Source organism: Phoenix dactylifera, unplaced genomic scaffold (genome assembly GCF_009389715.1).
Source record: "Phoenix dactylifera cultivar Barhee BC4 unplaced genomic scaffold, palm_55x_up_171113_PBpolish2nd_filt_p 000144F, whole genome shotgun sequence".
Classification (NCBI taxonomy): Eukaryota; Viridiplantae; Streptophyta; class Magnoliopsida; order Arecales; family Arecaceae; genus Phoenix; species Phoenix dactylifera.
In genome coordinates, this window is record NW_024067699.1 from 274,250 (window position 1) to 295,105 (window position 20,856).

Sequence of the window (20,856 nt, forward strand, 5' to 3'; positions counted from 1 at the left end):
GGCCCTTCAAATACTTTTCCATGTGTACTTAGATGCCTTTTCTTTTAATATAATAAAACATTATCAGATGTTTTCAGGTTTTGATGTTATGTTCTCTTCCTTTTTGTTCCTGGTTTATGTGCTGCACGCGCCAATTAGGTGGCAGCAGGATTGTTGGCAATTGAATGGTTTATTTTTCTTTTTATCTTACATTACTTAAAAATTTCTATTTTGTTTTTAAGGATAGTAAAGCTGCAGATATTCTTGCAATTTCACATTCATTAACTTGGGTTATATATTTTGGATATCCTATTAAAGGTTTCAACCTGCAACAAGCCATTAATTTTGAATATTCTTGAGTTCAGGAGCAGAATTTTTATATGCTGATTTGTATTATTGTTCTTTTAGATGGTTTTTATAAAGCATTTCTGTTTCTAATGCTTCAAAACAGAAGATTCTGGTATTGTTTGATGTTGATTCTGCTTTTCTAAAAGAGCTTTTCTGGAATCTTTCACATAGAAGCAAGGTTTGCCGTCTCGGTACCGGACCCCGTACCGGTGCTACACTAACATAGTGTCGGTATGGTATGGTATGCAGTTTTTTTGGCGTACCGAGTGCTGGTATGCCATGGTATGGTACGCTTGGTATTGTCCGGTTCGGTATGATACGACATACCATGCATAGAAGTGCTTCTAACTTCTAAGAGAAATGCTTTTCACGTTTAGATTCTCGCAAGCACATATAGTGCAAAGCGCATTTTAGTGAGTTGTGGGAGCAAGCAAATGCGATTAAGTTCATAGGAAGGAATATATGCATCAACTTGCCTAGTTGGGTTAGGTTACTGGCATGAAGTAGACATGAACTAAATTGGATAAAGATTCAGGAGATGACCTGTAATCACTCATGTATCTAACTCCGACCGAGGCAAGTCTATCTTAGGCTTGATTTGGGTTTTAATTCTATAGGGACAACTTAGATTTCATAACCTGCAAGGTTGTGAAAAGGACTGAGTGAAGCTAGTCGATGGACCCCAACTTATGGCCTAGACATGGCCTAGGTGATTAGGTGGCCTCCTAGGGAGGAAAGCCCTTCAATGCTTCAAATATGCATCCCTAAGCTTACATATGTGCACATGAGCTTGTACATATTATTGTATCTTTTGTATAAACCACTTTGCAGAATAGTTCCATCATCAAATATATATTTCCTAATTAGACAAGTTGAAAAATCACAAATTTCATCAGAACTAAACATTAGTAAAACATTTGGACAACAAAATGTCATAATGCTGACAATAATACAGGCATCTAAAGAAATTGAATCATTTTGCAAATGTCAATCACTAATCACTCTCCAACTTGGTGTAGGCCTGCGGGGCAGTAGCAGAAGTAATACTGTAGTACGAAAACAAAGAAACAATGAGAACATGGACGACAAAGAAGAGATCTGCAGGAGGTATTTAGCAGAAGAAAAAAAATAAAAAGGAAGAAAGGAGGAGATGGTGGATGAGGAATCGCTAAGAATGCTTCCTTCTGGAGATTGAGAACAGGGAACTGCTGGACTACTGGGAATTGGAAATGGGAAAAGAACAAGTGCGTGCCTGGAGTGAGAGCTGACTTTTGCTGTTCTCTTCCGTTTGCTGGATTGTCCAAGGGACATCAGAAGGCCCGTTATGGGTGGATGGGATTCTGTCCCTTCAGTTTTCCTTTGTTCACTCCTTTTTCTTTCCCTTTTTTTCCTTCCAGCGGGTGAGCATTAGGGGTGTGATTGATGCATGTAATCATCATTCCCCATGGAAGGAAATCCTAGCAAGTAATCCTACCCACAGATGGAAATCCTAACTACCAAGTAATCCTGTCTTCAGCGAGATTTAAACAATCATTGCTTAGTTGCCTAGGAAATATTATGTGCCTAGTTGGATGCTTTGGCACCTACTTGGGCACTTTTTAGAACAGCGATAACTATATTGAATTATTGACTATTTGTTGTTAGTGGATTGAATCCAATATTTTGAGGCTTGATTAAATTAACTTGATTGGAATTTGTAGTCTACAAGTCTATACTGAGAACAAACCATACTGGCTCAGCACCTGTTTCTCTACATTCGCCAAACTATCTAAGCACTTCTCTTGAAAAATTTCCAGTTAAATTATTCTCTATGAAAAACACTTTTTTCTTTAAAAGCTGCAAAAGTATTTTTTTTCCCTCTAAATCAATCTAAACAGCCATTATGTCTGACAAAATCCTCCTTCCTCCTAATCCTCAACTATCAATTTGAAAAGGCAAATGCAGAGAACAAGAAGATACTAAAGAAACCATGGACGGGTGATAGAAAATACAGTAAGAAAACCATGGATCAATGAAAAAGATTAACATATCTTCTATAAGATATGGCACTTCGTTGTTTGATAAAATTCATCGTTTCAAACTTTGATTCGCACTGATGGAAAGATTCTTTAGATTGCATATCTGTCTTGTAATTTAAGTTCGGATTCTCGATGTGATAAGTAATTTATCTCATTTAATAAAATTCACTTATAAAGGTTGGATTTTGATGTGATAAGTAATTTTTGTCGTTTAATTTAGCTCTCTTATAAGGGTCAAGATCTATGTACCATGTGTCTGTTCCTCTCTACATATCTGTCAGTGAATAATTCTATTTAATTCATGTAGTTGTAGGAACTAAACTTCTATGTTATTTATTTGTAGGAGTCGAGAGTTTCTTTGGCAAGAAGGGCATACAGCTTTTGCGACAAAAGATGAAGCTGATCAAGAGGTATTAAAGAAATTTTTCCTTCTATTTTCTTTTTAATTACGATTTTATAAGACAAGATAATTGGTCAGAAGCTTTAGGAATCATCAAACTTAATAATGGACTTAATCTTCTCTTATCAAGTAGGACAATGAAAGTTGAGGAATATATCATGTGTCAAAGTAATGTACAAAGAAATTGGGAATAATGTATTTTCAATATGTGGAAATCAATTACTTCTTATCTTGCCATAGATGAAGAATCATGTGTTTGTTCAAGTATGTTAGTTTATAGTCTTGGACAAGCACTAATGCTTGAATTGTTAGTTGCTGTTTGAAGATCATTTCTTGATGTTCCACAAAGGTGTGTTCTTTATGCCTTTTCTTGCAAAAAATTAGAAACTTGAAATAAATCAATTAAAATAATCTGGTATATTGGTTGAGAAAGTCCTTGGAATCCGTGATATAATGATATACACAGGTGAAAATGAAAAAGATATGTGCTTATCATGAGCCCAAAAACCTGCATAACAATATCTAAGAGACACTTAAAATCTCAATTCAAAAAACTCCACAACTAAGAAGATTTCCACAGCAAGTATTCTTAATATTATCCATCCTCTCAATAGGATTACACGGATAGAAAAGTCCAACATAAGTAAAAAAAACTAAAAGCAACATAATGGGCTCCAAGCTTACTCCTTTCATGCATACAACCTGTATTTGGACATTCAAAAACTAGTTACTCAGAATCTGAAAAATACAAAGAGAAAGAATAGTGAGCCAGATATCCTAGTAAGATACCTCCTACCATAACTAGCTCGATCAAGCATGGGTAAGGAAACAATTAAATAAATAATGATTTGACCAAGGAATGCTGAACCGACCCTTACCGGCCGGTTCCGCCCTGTACCGAACCGGTACCGGCTCTGACCGGTCCGGTTCGGTGTTAAAAATCGGTACCGGCCAACTGTATCAGCCTGTACTGGCCAACCATACCGGCCCGTACTGGCTTCAAATTTTTTTGGACCTTTTGGATGCATGAATCAAGACGAACCAGTGGTACCGGTTCGGTACCGGTCCGTACCGGTCCAAACCGGTACCGGCGCCCACCGGTACGGTTGGTACGTCGAACCTTGCCATTACATTTGACATAATCCAGCAGAAAGAAATTGTGAAACATTTGAACAGTTATAGTCTGACTGTTATGCACAGTCTGTGATTTTCCAAAGGTTCAACAGAATAATTTATAAATTAAACAGCAGAATTGTTATAAAATCAACTATTTAGTACAACCAATGATTTTCCAAAGGTTCGGGCATACAACTCATTAACTATGCCTTAGCCTTGACAAGGCATGAAACCAAATTTGACCATGTGATGGAGGTTAGAAATCACATTTAGCCCCGTGTTGAATGCTTGAAAGAAACAATTTCTTTAGGGCTAATTGTTAGCAAGGTACGCTGTACTGGTACTGGTAGGCGTACCAGACCGGTACGGTTCCAGTTCGGACCAGTTTGAATCACTACTGAACCAGCCAACGCGCAGCGTGCGCCCGCCGCGTTAAATGCCTCTGTGGCATTAAACACGCCCGTGCGTGCACGCTGCCCCGGGGAATTGCACTCAGTATCGCGCGTGGGCGCTCTTCCCCGCGTGCGGGCGTGCGTTGGGCAGCACGCCCGCATGGGTGCACTGCCCAGGGGAATCGCGCCTAGAACCATGCACGGACGCTCTTCCTCGCGCACAGGCATGCTGCCCCAAGGGCGGGTACCGGTGCGAACCGGTCCTGTTACCGGGCTTGTACCGCTCGGTTTGGGGCCGGAACCATTTTCCACGCTTGAATCGGACCGGTCTCAGCATACCATGATTGTTAGTATTGCTTGTGCTGAGAAACCAATTTCTTTAGGGCCCCTGCCACAGGGCTAAATGTAATTTCAGGCCTCCTTCATAGTGCATGATATGGTTTTGCACCTTATCACAGGACTAGCCATGGCTGTAATGATTTGCATGTCTGGCCCTTTGAAAAATCATTGATTGTACGTAGTAGTTGATTATAACAATTCTGTTATTTCTTATATAAATATTTTTTTTAGATGTTTCACAAATTACCTTCTGATGGATTCCATGAAATCATTATTTATTTATTTTTTTTCTACCCATGCATGATCCAGCTAGTGGTGGTGATAGGTGCCTTACTAGCTACTCACTATTCTCTCTTTCCATTTCTCAGATTCTAAGAATAACTAGCTTTTAGACATTTGGTTACGGGTTGTGCAAGTGAAAGGTGGAGGCTTGGAACCCATTATGCTGTTTTTGGTTATTTTTTAGTTGTGTTGGACTCTTTGTGTGGTCTTGTGGACACAGTTGAGTGGATAGATGATATTGGTAGTTTTCAAGGATTTTTCTTAGTTGTGGAGTTTGTTGAATTGAGGCTTTCGAGTGTATCTTTTAAATATTGTTATGTGGATTTTTAGATGCTTTGATGTTTTACCACTAGCCATTGTTCTAGGAATTTAGCAGATAAATTTTTTTATTGGTATTATTCCTACATATGTGAATTACTGGTACAAGGCCTTGCATGTCTTTTGGGGCTGAGCTTTATGGGATATATGGCTGTTTTTCACATGCCTGGTTTGTGCGCAATAGGGCTGGGGGTGTGACTGTTGATATGTTGTTAATTTATCAGGTTTTGTATCTTTAATTTTTTAAGCCCTAGTCGCTGAGATATGCAATCTACCTTTTTTTTATGCACATGGATGCTCATTGTCCTATCCTTATATTTTCCATTACTAGTTATTTGCAAAATGAAATCCAAGTATGGTGCTGTCACAAGGATAGACATGTGCTTCAAATTTGTATCTTGAGATATTTTAGAACTAATGTGTCTCCTAAAATGTTTTTTATTACACCACTTTAAAAAGTAAGAATTATCATGAAAACCAAAGAGTCCTTAACTCAGCTCCTTTAGGAATATGGCCTTTCTGTTAAGTTTGGAAGACGCATTTTGAAACTTTGCATTTTTTAAGCTTCTCTTCCCCAAGTCAAACTCTTTTCTCTCTTCTATTAGTAAAATTATTTATTTATTTAATTTTAGATTGTAATATTTAGGTGTAAAGCAAAATAACTTTACCATTTCTGCGGGTCCATTCACCTAGGGCATGGGAAATGATTTTCTAGGAACTCTTGTTCCATCTCATGCCTTTTTTTAAAGCAAAATTGGTTACGTTATTTAAAAATTTTCAGTATAATTGATTTGATTAATTAGATTAAACACAAAAGTTGGACTTGCCTTGTCTTTTGTGCACTTTTCACTAGAACAAATACGCTAGCTAGAATTACGTGCCTTTTAATGGTTGATGCATCGCTACACCATGGCTCTTGAGTTCTTTGACATGTTGCTTTCATAATGATTAATCTTTACTTTTGATAGTATGGAGGCTTTTCCTTGATAACAAAAGCATTAGCATGATAAGCTGGAGACACAAAGGAGATGCATCCTTAATGACATGTTCCCAGTAGTCCATCAACTAGATGCTGTCCTATTAGACTTAAGCAGAGAGTTTGCTTCTGTGGTTAGGACTGTTTATGTGAGACGGTGTACCTAGAAGTGAAGGATTAGTATTTTGGAAAGATGGATTTTAGGGATTTATGAGTGTTTTTTCCCATTTGCACACCTTTTGGAATATTGCCTTTCTGTTAATTGAAAGAAGCATTCTGAAACTTCACATTTTTTAAAATTTAAACCTCCCTTCCCCAACTCAAACTCTCCCCCCCATTAGTAAATTAATTAATTTATTTAAGTTTAGATTATAATACTTAGGTGCAGAGCAAATAACTTTACCATTTCTATGAGTCCATTCACCTAGGGGCATGGGAAATGATTTTCTAGGAGCTCTTGTTCCATCTTGTATGCTTGTTTTTAATGTGGCTGTGTTATTTATTTTTTTCAATATAATTGGTTTGATTGAGTAGATTAAACCAAAACTTGGACTTGCCTTGTCTTTTCTACTCTTTTCACTAGAACAAATATGCTAGCTAGAATGACATGCCTTCTAATGGTCGTTTTATACCTACACTATGGCTCTTGAATTCTTTGACATATTGATTTCATATTGATTAATCTCTACTTTTTATAGTACGGAGGCTTTTCCATGATAACTAATGTGAGCATGATGGAGGGAGATGCAACCTTAATGACTTGTTTCCAGCAGTCCATTGACTAGACAACATTGTTTTATAGACTTAAAAAAAAGACCTGCTTTTGCTTCTGTCATTGGGACGGTTTATGTGAGATGGTGGACCAAGAAGTGAAGGACTAGAGTCTTGGAAGAATAGGTTTTAGGGGTTGATGAATAGGGATAAGGTTTGTGAAGTGTTTTTTTTTCCCTTTTAGGGTTAATAATGGATGACCACTTTCTAGCGGTCTTATAGGATCATAGTAGTGCAAAATAAATTGATTATATGTCCGAGCATAATCAGATTTAAAATCAGTAATCAACTGCAGAAAATAAACAGTAGGAACATGGAATGATAGGGAAAATAGAACAGCAATAAAGATAGAAGAATCAGAGGAAAGAAGAAGAAATAATAAAGGGCGGGAAGATACCTTGGTTTATGTTCCTTCTTTCAATGAAATCACCTGGAAACCCATCTCTCAAAAAAGAGGATGACAACCTATACATAGACTCAAAACCCAACAATTTTAAATCTTGACCTTTGAACTGAAGACATATCCGAGCCATCAGTTAAAACATGAGAAGGAAAAATATAAAAGACAAAAAAGTCCCTAAGAAGTTTCTGCTCCAGTATCATGAATTATACTGATGAACACTTCAGCTACAGTAATATTGCAGCAACTTGACATTAAAGACTTTCAAAACATAACTAAAACTCTTTGATAAAACATGGACTTTTGGATCTTTTATAGTACTACTGCCCTGCATCACGAACCCAACCCAGAGTGTTTGGGTTGCAAATTTTGGAGGTAGTTTTGGTGGCAGGGCTCATTGTATGGTTATTTCAGGTTAGATTTGGGTTGTTTGTTGGATGGGTTGTTCTTGTGTTGACGCTCGGCCTGTCCTCCACCTAAGTGCTCTCAAAAGCTCTTCCTTGTCCCAATGGTATTCTGAAGGCAGAGCGTGGAGTAATTGATTATCTATTCATTGTTTTCAGCCTCATTTATTAGTCACGAATGAACAAATACCAGTTAAAATTCCATGAACACATGCGAACCAATAATGCAAGGGAATATGTCCATAGAAGGTAATACACCCATGAATTTACCCTGCAGTCCATTCTGTTATCTTTTTGTTATGACTGTACTGCAAATTTACTTGAATGTCAAGGGACATATGAGATGGTAATTATCAGATTTTCCATATGGCACAAGTTGTCAGAGATCTGATACCTTTAAGAGAAAATACCTTTGTACTTTCCAGTCCTTCAGCACTTATATATATTAAATAATAAAGACGTTAATACTTTTCAGAAGGAAACTGGCCATTTTTGGTAGCAGTTGAAAGCTTCCTTTGCTGAACATTGCATGAGCCCTTCTTCATTTTATAAGTTACATCTGGTGCCATTGTATTTATTCTGTAGTCCACATTATTTTCTTATGTTTTTAGCTGGTCATGAATTTAATGCTTAAATATGATGATTGCATTGTTTTTGTGATTGTTTCACATCACCTGGTTTCAGGTTCTTGAAATTTTGGAATTATATCGAAGGATATATGAAGAATTGCTTGCAATTCCAGTTATCAAGGGAAAGAAAAGTGAGCTAGAAAAATTTGCTGGCGGTTTATATACTACAAGTGTTGAGGTATTCAAAAAGTTAAAACAGTTGTGACTGTTGCATGCTATTTTTTGTTTATTTTCCTGCATAAACATGACGATAGCTATTCAACTGTTTTCCAGGCTTTTGTTCCAAATACAGGTCGTGGGATACAAGGTGCCACCTCACATTGTCTTGGTCAAAATTTTGCAAAGATGTTCCAGATAAATTTTGAGAATGAGAAAGGTGAAAAGGCTATGGTCTGGCAGAATTCTTGGGCATACAGCACCCGCACGGTAATTTCTTGAGCGGTTATTTGTAAGCTATCAATAGTAATTAGGATACTTGTGAATCAATAAGCGTGAAGTATTCTTGTTCTTATAAAGAGTTTCATCAGACATTCCCTTCGCTGATAGTTACAGAACATGTGATGATAAATGATGGATGCAACTGGTAGTTAGCCTATGTCTTATTCATCCATTGGGCAAGTTCTTGTTGCATTTTTAAGGCTTCTCTTTTCCTCTTTTCTGAGCTTTTTTTAGGAAGGTAATTTTGACAAATTGTTCTGTACTGAATCAGTTATGGGCTGTGCCCAGCTTTTCTCAATCCAGTAGGGACCACATGGAACAGCCGATATTATATAGAATTTTCTTATTCTCTTTCATTTAAATGACACGCTCATTGTAAATGGAAGGAGTATCTTGGAGAGAAAGATATGGAAGAAGTTTTGTAGTCTTCTTGCGGTGTGCAGAGGTGAAAGTTTCGGCCATTTATTAGTATACTAATCGAGCATGGGCTAACAACTGTAAATTGCTCAGTTATTCTTCTATTCTTTGCATGTTGATTTTTATAAAGCAATGTGTATTAAGTTTAATGCTTTTTGTTATGCATTATCAAATACCCTTATTGCCGTAGTTGGTACGGTGTACTGAAACCTCAAGTTTAGGTAGTATGCTGCAAATAGAGTTCGTAATTATTTTAGTAAAATTATACAAGTACAAAAGTAGTCTAATTTTCAATACTTTTACTTACCTGCTAGATGCAAGTTTCTACCTATTTGGTAGTTCCACCGCTGCTCAATGATGTTGATGTACTCTTGGAAATACGTTGGATCTGCCTCCTTGATATGAATCTTTACTCTCTCCATCATATGATACAAGAATTCCATCTGGGGGTACCTCTCGCTGTCTACGACTTGAAGTACTCGTATAATAGTTTGATAGCCTTCATTATCTTCTCGGCCCGCTACCAGAATATTTGCCTCATCACCAAGTCTCGACAATGCTGCCTTCATTGCTAGCTCTCGCAAATCCACTTTTCTGCTACTCGAGACTGACAAATATCTGACGTGGGGCTACTTTTATCTTAGGAAGGCTTTTTAGTGCAACGTAGTTGGTAGCAAACTATGTCACTACTGGTCTCAAGATTTCTCCCCCTACATACCTCCTCATCAGTGATTGGACCCGTGTATGGTTATAAATATATCTGGTGATGGTATTAGTGATAAGACCCATGTGGTTATAAATATATCTGGTGATGGTTTGGGCTGTCTCCACTGTCTGTTGTACCTTATGAATCTTCACAATATCTATCAACATGAGGTTGATCCAATGTGCACCATATTGGCTCTAGAAAATGTGGTTGCAATTCCATCAAATATCTTTGGTGGTCTTATATTGTGGCCCATTATCATTGATGAGCTACACGACATTCTTTCCTACCTGATCAATTACCTCCTCCATTAATCTGAGAATGTATATGGCGTCCTGCATATGATCAGAAGCATCAATCGACTTATGGAGGAAAGTCTTTGTATCACAATATATCAAGAAGTTGATAATGCTCTGTCTGGTTTGATCGGTCCAACCATTATACATCACCTTCAATTCATATGTGGGTTACTTGCTCTTGTATGAGGCAATCAATTTCTCTAGCTCATTATTGGCGAGAACCCCACTGTAGATGTTCTTTAGTCTTGGAGGATTTACACCATGACCGACAACCTGTATGGAGGAAATCACAGACCTATAGTACGTATTATCTACCACATTCGTTGGGATATGGTTAAAGTGGACTCAGGATCCAATAGCTCGCCACATATCCTTCTTTAGCATTGTGTCAACTCCCTGTTGCTTCGAATCATTGCTGGAAAAGGCATGTGGATCTAAATCATTGATGGTAGATCCTGGTAGAATCTTCTTGGAGGACTTCTTTCTGCTACCAAAAACTCCAGCATAGATGCAATATGACCTCTCTAATTGAAGAGGTCCTCTTAAACTCTGGATCTTCCTCGCTGCTTAGGACCGGAGCCCAACTCGTAGTATATGGGACAAATCGAGACCTATGCCTGGTTACCTCATCCTGCTGCCGTTAATCATCCAGGCTCGTCTGAATGGCAGACTGAATCTGTGCTTCCTCGTCATCTGGAGCAGATGCCTTTGACTCTCTAGAGTGATAGGAAGATGGCTCTGCAGTTCGACAATCCACCTCCGCCTTCTTGGAAATCCTCTCCTTTGTTGCTTTGAAATTGGCGAGTGCGTCTTCATCAGCTACCGAGCCTCTTGTGTGCATTTCTGGCATATAGATACGTCGGGGTAATCACTTGCTTCAGCCTAGTTACCCCTCCTCTCTTGAACTCTGTGTTGTATCAGTTGCATTTTCAATGGTGCCGACTGAGAGCATTTGCCCATTATTCCAACCAATATCACGCTCTGGCTCCTTTTTTCTTGATGGTTCATCCTTTCAAGTTTATCAAGTACGTCAGTTTATCAATTATTTAATTTTTTTTATTATGATTAAAATAATATATTTTACTTAAGAAAATATATTTGATTTATCTAACGCATAGTACTATTTTTTATTTTTTATTAATAAATTTTTAATAATTTTAAATTAAAAAATATTTTTAAACACCATAAATTCAAAAAAATACTTCTGAAATATGTATTATGTACTACTAATTTTTCATAATTTTTGGTATTAATTATATATTTTTAATTATTTTTAAATAAAAATAATTTTTAAATATAAATTTTTTAAAAAATTAATTTGAGTTCAGATCCATGTAGATCCCTACAATGGATGCTACATATTTTTTTAAGGTCCGTCGGCATGCATCAAAGGCTACTTATTTCTCAATTTTTTTTCAAATTTAGGCCTAGGCCACTATGCGTATGATTGCATTAAAACTTGAATAAAAAGACATCAAATTTAGCAGAAGAGTAGCTTGCATGCCCCTAAATATGCTTTTGATTTTATTTTTTTTGAATTATTGTTTACTATTTTATTTTTAATCCAAAAATATATTTTTAATTTTTAAAAATTATATCATCTAAAAATTAAAAATTATATGTCATCATGTAGATCATCCATAAATCTACAACATATCATAAAATGAAGATAAAATAAAAAAATTTGGCATGATCTTTTCTTATTTTGCAATTTTTAAGATATTTTTGGGCGTTCAAAAAAAAGAGAGAAAATGGGATATACCTTATTTAGGGTTGGATCCTTCTTCAATCCTTCCGAATCAGCGTATTTTTTGCTGTGGAAAAAGGGAGGGTATTCTGATAGGTTGGAAAGGTCTGAGAAGCTTCTCTGGCCTTCCCAACCAGCCTTTAAAACCAAAGAAAGAGGGGGACCGGTTCGGAACTGGTTCGGCGGACGGTTCGCACCGGTTCCACATGAAACCACTTGGTTCAGAGTTCAGACTAAGCCGGGCAATTCGTGATCAGTTTCGGTCGGTTCCTATCGGTTCGGGACCAGTTTCGAAAAAAATAGGTGAACTGACCCTGTCCCCCACTAGTTTGGTGGACCTTAAAACTAAGCATAAAATAGAATATAACACAAGCACTACAATATCATGTATAGTTGTTGTCTTACCTCAAGTTGCGGAGTTTGCAAAGCCTTCAATTTGTCATCTTGCTATAGGCTAGAGTGTGGACATTAGGTATTAAATGAAAGGCCTTTCTGCTACTTGTTAACATTAGAGTGTTTCTTTTTTAAGGCAATCTAATTTTTCCCCTGGGTCTAAGTTGTTTGGCATAGGCAAACCAACTAGTGCTTCTAACAAATCCAAAATGATCATCTCATCAAGGCACCCACGATGAAGAAGTACAAAAGCTAGAACATGTTCCTTTGTTTCATGTTACAAGCCTTGGAAAGCATGGTTGGAATTAGAAGCAAAAATAAGCATATTTATTTTAATAGCACTCAAAACTCTAAAGCTTTTAAGTTCTTTAAATATTCATCATTTTAGCTATGCATGAATGAATAATCATGTCCTGTTACCCAGTGTCTGAAGAATGTTAAGGAACATGTTGTGTTAGGTATATGTTTTATTTTTAGATCCATTTTAGATTATGCTCTTAACTTAGAATGCATTGTAACATCTTTCTTCTTTCTATTGGAAAATTGGAAAATGATTTCTACTGTAAAAATCTTATTTTGTGTTGTAGTCTGTAGAGTGTCCTCTTTATGTGATCCTTTCGATGTTTTTGTTAAAAAAACTTTGGTCTAATATTTTCCTTTGAAGTTCTGCATGCCTAAAACTTGTTTATTTGTCAGTAGTAAATTTGTTTTTCTTCCTGTTTAAGGAATATGAAGTGATGGGATCATTGCTATCTGTACTTTAAGAATGAAAGGAAACCATATACCATGTCTAAGATGCACTGCTTTTGCAGATAGGGGTGATGGTGATGGTTCATGGAGATGACAAAGGCTTGGTTCTGCCACCTAAAGTAGCAGCGGTCCAAGTTATTGTGATTCCTGTACCATATAAGGATGCTGATACACAGGCCATCTTTGATGCCTGCACATCGACAGTTGATACACTATGTAAAGCAGGTTTCAGAGCTGAGGTGGACTTAAGAGATAATTATTCACCTGGTTGGAAGTACTCTCACTGGGAAATGAAAGGTGTTCCATTGAGACTCGAAATTGGGCCAAAGGATTTAGCAAATAATCAGGTAGATAAGGAGCTGATTATTTTTTTTGGTACATAGTTAGTTTTCTTTGGTAGCAACCAAATTGATCCATTGAAACTCATGCTTTGGCATGCATGTGTGATTTTATGTGTGTCCTGGCATGTTTGCATGCATTTATTGTGGTAACAAAGTTGTGCATCTATGCACTTCCGTTGCTGTTTTTTTCCTGTTGGTTAGTGTGGTATCAGTGTAATAATCATTTTAAAAGACTCTGAAAATTATCTTATCTAACACCATAGCAATAAATGCATAAATGCTTACCTGCTTTATATTTAAAGTATGAAATTCCTGTTCTGTAAATTGCTCTTCATATTTCATAGTTTGTCAAATGGAATATTGCTGTATTCTTCTCAGTTTTGTATCCAATGTTGTTCCTGGTTGTCTAATGTACGGAGAATGTCGATGGTGCACAATACTAAGACTATTGTGATAGTTCAATGAATGATTAGTGATTTAATTGATGCGATACTTCCTTTATTTTGTGTTATCCAATTAGACACTATTTTGTATATTATTAGTAAGTTTTCTGTTTATACCGTTTAAGTTGGTGATATAGATGAGTTGGTGATAGAGAATAGAACTGTGTTTCTGTACTCTTAAATGGAAGAATGTGTTATTGGTCTTTCTGGACGTGTTTCAACAAGATATTTCTGGAAGAAAAATCATGTGCTATTTTTAAAGTGTTTGCTATAAAGGCTAAACCTAAGATAATGTTGGATGCTTGTAAATCCAAATTGTGAACTCTTTTACTGATTGGAATAAGAGGAGCGACTACTTTGGTTAGTGAAACAAGGAAGGTTGTATGAGGACAAGGAAGGAAATAAGAAAGGAATTAAATAATAGTATCTAGATTTAACAATTATATTTATGTTTAGTGCCTTAGTGGTATTATTATAATGCACGGCAGGGGAATCTTTTTAGTATGTCGGATCATCGGTTCTTTTAAGAACCCTAGGAAAGAGAAGCCTAGGTGAAGAAAGTATCTAATGAAGGAAAGAGATAACAAGAAACAAGAATCCTGGCTGTCATAACCTGGATTTGCAGAACATAAGACACTCGAAATTAATATGCTCAATACATCTACTGTGCAGCTGTATGATTCTCTTGGGACCACATTGTGGTCCTTTACTGTGAAAAATTCTCTCCTTCCTGTGAAATCTTACTACAAAATGAAAGGCTAGTGTTCATATCCAATTCTATCTAGCATTGAAAGTGAGTGCATCCACAGCAGCTATCCCTTGTAATCGAGGCTACCAATCAGCAAGTCCAACCACATCATAAAAAGGTGAGTGTTTTTAGCTCCCTCTTTCTCTCTCTTTTATTTTATAGAGAACTGAAAATGAACAAAACTGCATAACTTATAACTGCGAATCTTCCATGTATACATTTAGATCTAAGCAGAAAATGTTTCAAATCAACCAAAAGGGATCTATACTTTGTACTCTCCAAACCCTTTGGTTTAGCATGACATACACATACTAGACCTTGAAACATGGATATTAGTATGACACTTGGACCCAGCTTCATAAGAAAAAATTCTTAGATATTGAAAGGATTGGAGACTTGGATACACACCTAACACACAAACCTGAATTGATGTAACATAGCCGGAGCTTTAGGTCAGGAAATCTTGAAATGGATTTTCTTTGGTATGACTGTTATAGGTGCAATATTAAAAGAAAGGTTGCATTTGAAGACCAGTTTTCAGATCCGTCAATTGCCTTGCTTTAGTTTGTCCTTGAAATTTGATAACATGGTATCGAGAGGTTCCACACTCCACAACCTTCTTGTGTGTTAGAAGTCTCTGAAAGCAAGATTCTCATGTTACTTTCTCTTTATATGCAAAAGTTGTTGCACAGCTGCACCTGCAGTTCTCTTTTAAGGAATAGAAAGTCCAAGGAAAGGATCAACAAGAGCGTCTTCTGAGCACCAAAGATCTGTGAAGAATGATGGCCTTCTCCCATAAGTAACAAATCTCAAATTGTGAAGAATGATGGCCTTGGATTTTCACATTATTTTCTATTTTGATTTACAAACTAATCCTCTTAAGAATATGACCTCATATTAGTTGTCAACCAGAATTTTCTGTTTACTAAATCGGATGCACACCAGAGTGGAGTCATGTGTGCTAGATTGTTTGGCTTGTACATGGCTCCAGTGTCTGATCTTGCTTGGATGCCATCGTATGTCTATAATCAGATGAAAAGTTTATTTGTAACTTGTGTTAGCTAGAGATTTCATTTTTAGGTTTTGTAAATGTTGACACTTTTGGATACTTGGATCTGACATAACTTGGCACGACATAGTTGGACACTCCACATTGAAGTGTCATGCAGAAATGACATAGTTTCAAGTATTGGACACTTCAATTATCAACTGTGTATTAAAGTTATCTCAACTATTCTTTATTAATGTAAACATCCCTAAATTTGCACAAGGAATAATTTTTACAACTTAGTAGGATATCAACTAAAATACACCTAAGAATGCCTTAATGTTGTATATGTTGAGTGCTTTTATGCATACATTTATGTCTTGTATGTTTGTTATTTGTACCTATTTGTGCCTATATAAATGTGTATACATAGGCACGGATGTGTATGTATGTATACCATGTCATGATGCCTAGAATTTTAGGAGGCTACAATGTCCAACACTTGGGATAGTTGGACATGACACCAAAGCGTTCAGGTATCTTTAAGTTTGATGACCAAGACCTGATACACCTATAGATATATCAGCAGTAGGCATGGCATGCTCTTTTTATGTATAAACCAAGCAAGTGGTTCAATGTCCTAGTCAAGTCACTTAAATTATATAAGACAATAAAATATTCAATTGTTGCTAATAATTTTCACATTCCAAGACATGACCTACATCCAAGGTTCAAAATGTCAAGAATTGATGTTGTATCAACTAGAAGTGGTTTGGTGTCATATCGAGGATTTATTGAAAAAGGGTATTGATAGGTAGATGTAGATACAGCCATTTTTGTCATCCAAAACTCCAGTTCTGGGCTTTTTATCATGTTTTTCTTTCCTAAAAGCTATGGTTCTGCAAGAAATAAGACAGGAATATCGAGTTAAATGCCCTAATCAAAGTTTGTGTGCGCTAGAGTTTTCTGTGCATGGCTGCATGCTGAAGTCATTAACATGTATGTGTCACCCAACATCACATAGTTTGCAACTTAAAATACCTTTAAAATATATACATGTTAAAGTTAACAATCCAAATGAAAGTAAACACAGATGGTGCCAATGACTTGGGTTCGACCCTTGCCTTAGCCCGATTTGTGGCTGGGTTAGCTCTCGTCCTAGTCTCCCCAAAAAGGAAGTAAACAATGAAGGAATAGTTCATAACAACTTTTACCAAGTGTTGTCAAATGCAAGCCTAAGGCACAGGGTGCAACAAGGCTCAACCCCAGCATCTTGCCTACCCTCAGGCGAAACCCTTTTACTTGGGCACTAAAAAAAGTGCATTGTGCCTCAAGAAAAACCTTAGAAGCAAAAAGTGTGCCGTACATTTTTTTTATTCTTAGCCATTAATCATTCAGGGTTTGATCAAGATTTGAGGATTTTGTGGCCAAAAGAGAGAGAGGTATGAAACGGAGAGATAGGTGAACTGGAGAAGAGATGGATCTTGTGTTCTGATGGCCTGATTGAGAGAAACATGCAGATTCTGGGATCTGAAGAGGTGGATTTTGGCATTCTTCTACTTCTTGTGCTCTTGCTACTGCTGCTGCTAGATATGTATCAGAAACAAGCGACACCCTACTCTTCCTCTTCCTCTTCATCTTTAGCTGCTGTTGCAGCTATGGTTTTATTCATCAAAAACAGAACAGTGGATAGAAATTGATAATTCATTATTAATATGTTTAGAATCTTGTATTTATTATTATTTACATGTATGTCTATATTTTTTTGCTCCTCACTTCGTCAAGGCGTGTGCCTTGCATTATGCCTTCCGCCGAGGCTCCAATAGAACTTGTGCCTTACTGCAACTTTCACCTATTGACAACTTTGGTAGCACCTGTAACCCAAAATCATTCAAATGGTCACTATTATCGTGGATGATCAAGTACTTGGCACTAGTTTACCTATCCATCTTCTTTTATCAATTTCTTAATTTTTCAAAATTCTTATAGCATGTCCTAAGATTAATGCTCATTGATTCTTTCGGTCTATCAATTCATCTTCTTTAGTGATTTAACGGCATTATCTTCTTTAGTCGACTACCCTAAAACGATTTAGTTTCTCTGATCCGATACGCTTGCTTGTAACTATTTGAAATTTATAATAATTTCAGTCCTTGTCATGGGTGGGTCCTGAGCACACCTAAGTTGCACCTATTGTGGATGAAATTCTGTTTGCATTTGCGTATCACTGGTGCAGGAATGGTTGTAGATTTGTCAATCTGATGCGAAAACCCCTTTAGCAACTTGTCTCTCTTCTTGTTTTCACATTCAAATGGTAGAAAACAAGAGAGAATCACCCTTTAACATTACTTCCCTGGCAGTAACCAGATGTACCAATCGGTCCAAGAGCGATCTTGGATCCATTCAGGGCAAACTAACCTTGATCTGTCCTCAAAATATTCGACCCACCCTCGATTTAGGTTGTCCAAAGGAGGTTAAGGTAATATTTGTTCTATCTAGCCTCCTTGTATCGTGGAGGCCTTGATCCCTTATGTACTGAGTGGTACGCACTAAGCCATTCGATATTTCAAACCTTGCCTACATTCAATTAATGGGAGGTTTGTTGTTTGTTTCCTTTTAAGTGTGCTGGTCATTGGAATTATACAAGGAACCTCATTTACATCACAGCACTGTAGCAGACCCATACAAGTACTGGCCAGTTAAAGTACAATGAACTGTTTCTTTACAAGGCAGTGACATGGTTACTTCACAGATTTGTAAATCTGCATATACCTAGTAATCTGCTCTCTCTTTTGTTACCTATACTATTATATAGCACAAGCACGAGCGTACATATTCCTTAATCATCATCATCAGCATCTCCACCTCTGGCTGAAGTTAATTGTTACTTTAGACCCCTTTGCAATCTTAAATTTTCAACTTTAATAACCAAAAAACTCTTGCATATACTTGTCAAACTTTGATTTATAAGTTAATAAGCCTTAAATATCTAAAATCTGATGCTACTGATAGAAAAAAGTTTTGCATGCAGCCACCTAGTTATTCTTTATTTTGTATTAAAAAAATTCTCCTTTTCATATATTCTTTTGAACACCTTAGAATCTAACTTATTTAATTTCCAGCTTTCTTTGCATTATTAAACCTTGCACACAAGGTTTACTGTCTCGATACCGGAACCCGTACCGGTACTATTTTGTTACAGTGTTCTGGTACAGAGGCAGGTTCGGCATACCGAGTGTCAGTACGCATCCCGTACTGCATATTGGTTCAGTATCGCTACGGTATGGCCGGTATGCATTGGTACCGACTCGTACGGCAAATGTTAGTTGTACATGCAGCAGATATCTAAAAGTTGTTATCAGTATATGTATTGAGCACATGCAATACATTTGTGAAATTTTGAGGGATAGATTTGAGGGAAAAAAATGCTTCTTTCTCCAAACAGTTGTTTTGGATTAATAAAATACATCTATTCTAGTTATTTTTTACAACACATATACTGATACATTCTTTCTGGGTTATACACTTGTTTTTCATCCTCTCTTTATCACTCTGCATATGATGTTTCTGAGTGATGTATATACCAATGTGTTGTAAAAAAAGGATTTGTTTTGATGATAGAGGCATGCTTCTTGGAATATCATGCTGCATGATCTGTGCATGACACAGAAATTCTGGTTGGATGTAACATGGATTCCCAGGAATTACCTATGTGATTGCTCCATCAAGTGTGAAATGAATGCCATCTTATTGTTGACTTATCTGAACCTCGTCAACATGCATCAATTTACAATATAATTGATGACAACATCTCTAAGGTTTTGCCAGTTTTCTATATAGCTGGGTAGAGAGGGTTTCTTGGCTTCTTGAATCGTTGCTTCCTTTCTTTTATGTGGTATATCTCTAAAAAAAACTTGAATGCATGGTGGAGATCACTATAGATGCCACTGGGTACCTTTCCATAATCATTTCAGGGATTGTTATAATCAACAAGACATGCTAAGTGTGATTTTACAACTGATCTCAGATAAACGAGTATTATCTGGTTGTTTGGGTATGATATTCATAAAATTTCGATACATTTAATTATGAACTATATCAGTAGAGAAGTATATGCTAATGGATGGAATGGGTGATTTAGTTTTTCAGAAGAGTATTTTTGATTTATTCTGGAATCTCATTCTGAAAGCTGGCTTTTTTCCATTGGCATAAATGAATTTTCCTTGATAATCATATGATATGGAGTTCTTGACTGGGTGCTACAGCTGATAATGGATTTTGTTATATCATCTTGCATTAAGCATGTTACTTTAATATTTCGTTTTGCCCTAGAACATATTTTCTTGTTTAATTTTCAGGTACGGGTTGTTCGCCGTGACAATGGTGCAAAGATGGACATACCAATGCACAGTTTGGTAGAAAAAGTAAAAGAGATACTATCCTATATTCAAGAGAGCCTTTTTAATGCAGCAAAACAAAAGAGAGATGCTTGCATCAAGGTCATCAATACATGGGATGAATTCATAGCAGCTCTTAACGACAAAAAGTTGATTCTGGCTCCCTGGTGTGATGAAGAGGTGTGGTATATCCTTATCATGAAAGTTATTTAGTTATAATCTATATAATATTATCTACTCATTTGTGGGGCTATTAGGTCATTTATTCTTTGATTGGGCGAAATCATAATTCTAGCTTAGGTAATATCATTATTTTTAATATTGACGGTGTGGAATGACAAATGAACATGAAATGGAATAACAAATGTTTTATTTTAGGTGCTCCTGATTTGCTAAAACCATTAGTTATCTACATATATATATATATACTTCTGTATCTTTTAAATTAAATATGTTCAAGTCAGTGTTCATTACCTTAATGAATTGCAGTGGACTTTGTCTAATTTTTTCCCTCAAAAAAAAAAAATCAGTCAAGGTTACATGTGATATAGTTTGCCTGCTAAGAAGTCTAAAGTGTTGATGGCCTTTTTTTAGTCTATAGAAACGTATAAGTGCTAGTCCTTTTACTCTAGAAATCAATTATTATCTTAGCCTAGTGATGTTCTTTTATTTTGGGATGATTTGAGTGGGTGCAAAATTTGTTTTTTCAAGAAATAATATTGTTATTTTTAGATATGCTTCCTTACAATATAGAGTTGTTTAGTTGTTATTTTAAGAAGTTAAAGAAAGAACTTTCTCAAAGCTGTGGGAAGTTAAG

At 36.4% G+C, this 20,856-nt stretch overlaps 1 protein-coding gene across 2 annotated transcripts in view; it reads left to right on the top strand.

Moving 5' to 3' along the window:
- The window catches only part of LOC103714806 (proline--tRNA ligase, cytoplasmic), a 39,556-nt gene that overhangs the window by 14,204 nt on the left and 4,496 nt on the right, over positions 1–20,856 (top strand). For both annotated transcript variants that reach the window (XM_039116906.1, XM_039116907.1), the window contains exons 7-11: positions 2,689–2,755; positions 8,428–8,550; positions 8,646–8,798; positions 13,185–13,469; positions 20,001–20,219. In XM_039116906.1, the coding sequence (XP_038972834.1) occupies positions 2,689–2,755; positions 8,428–8,550; positions 8,646–8,798; positions 13,185–13,469; positions 20,001–20,219 (847 nt within the window). The remainder of the gene's footprint in view (positions 1–2,688; positions 2,756–8,427; positions 8,551–8,645; positions 8,799–13,184; positions 13,470–20,000; positions 20,220–20,856) is intronic.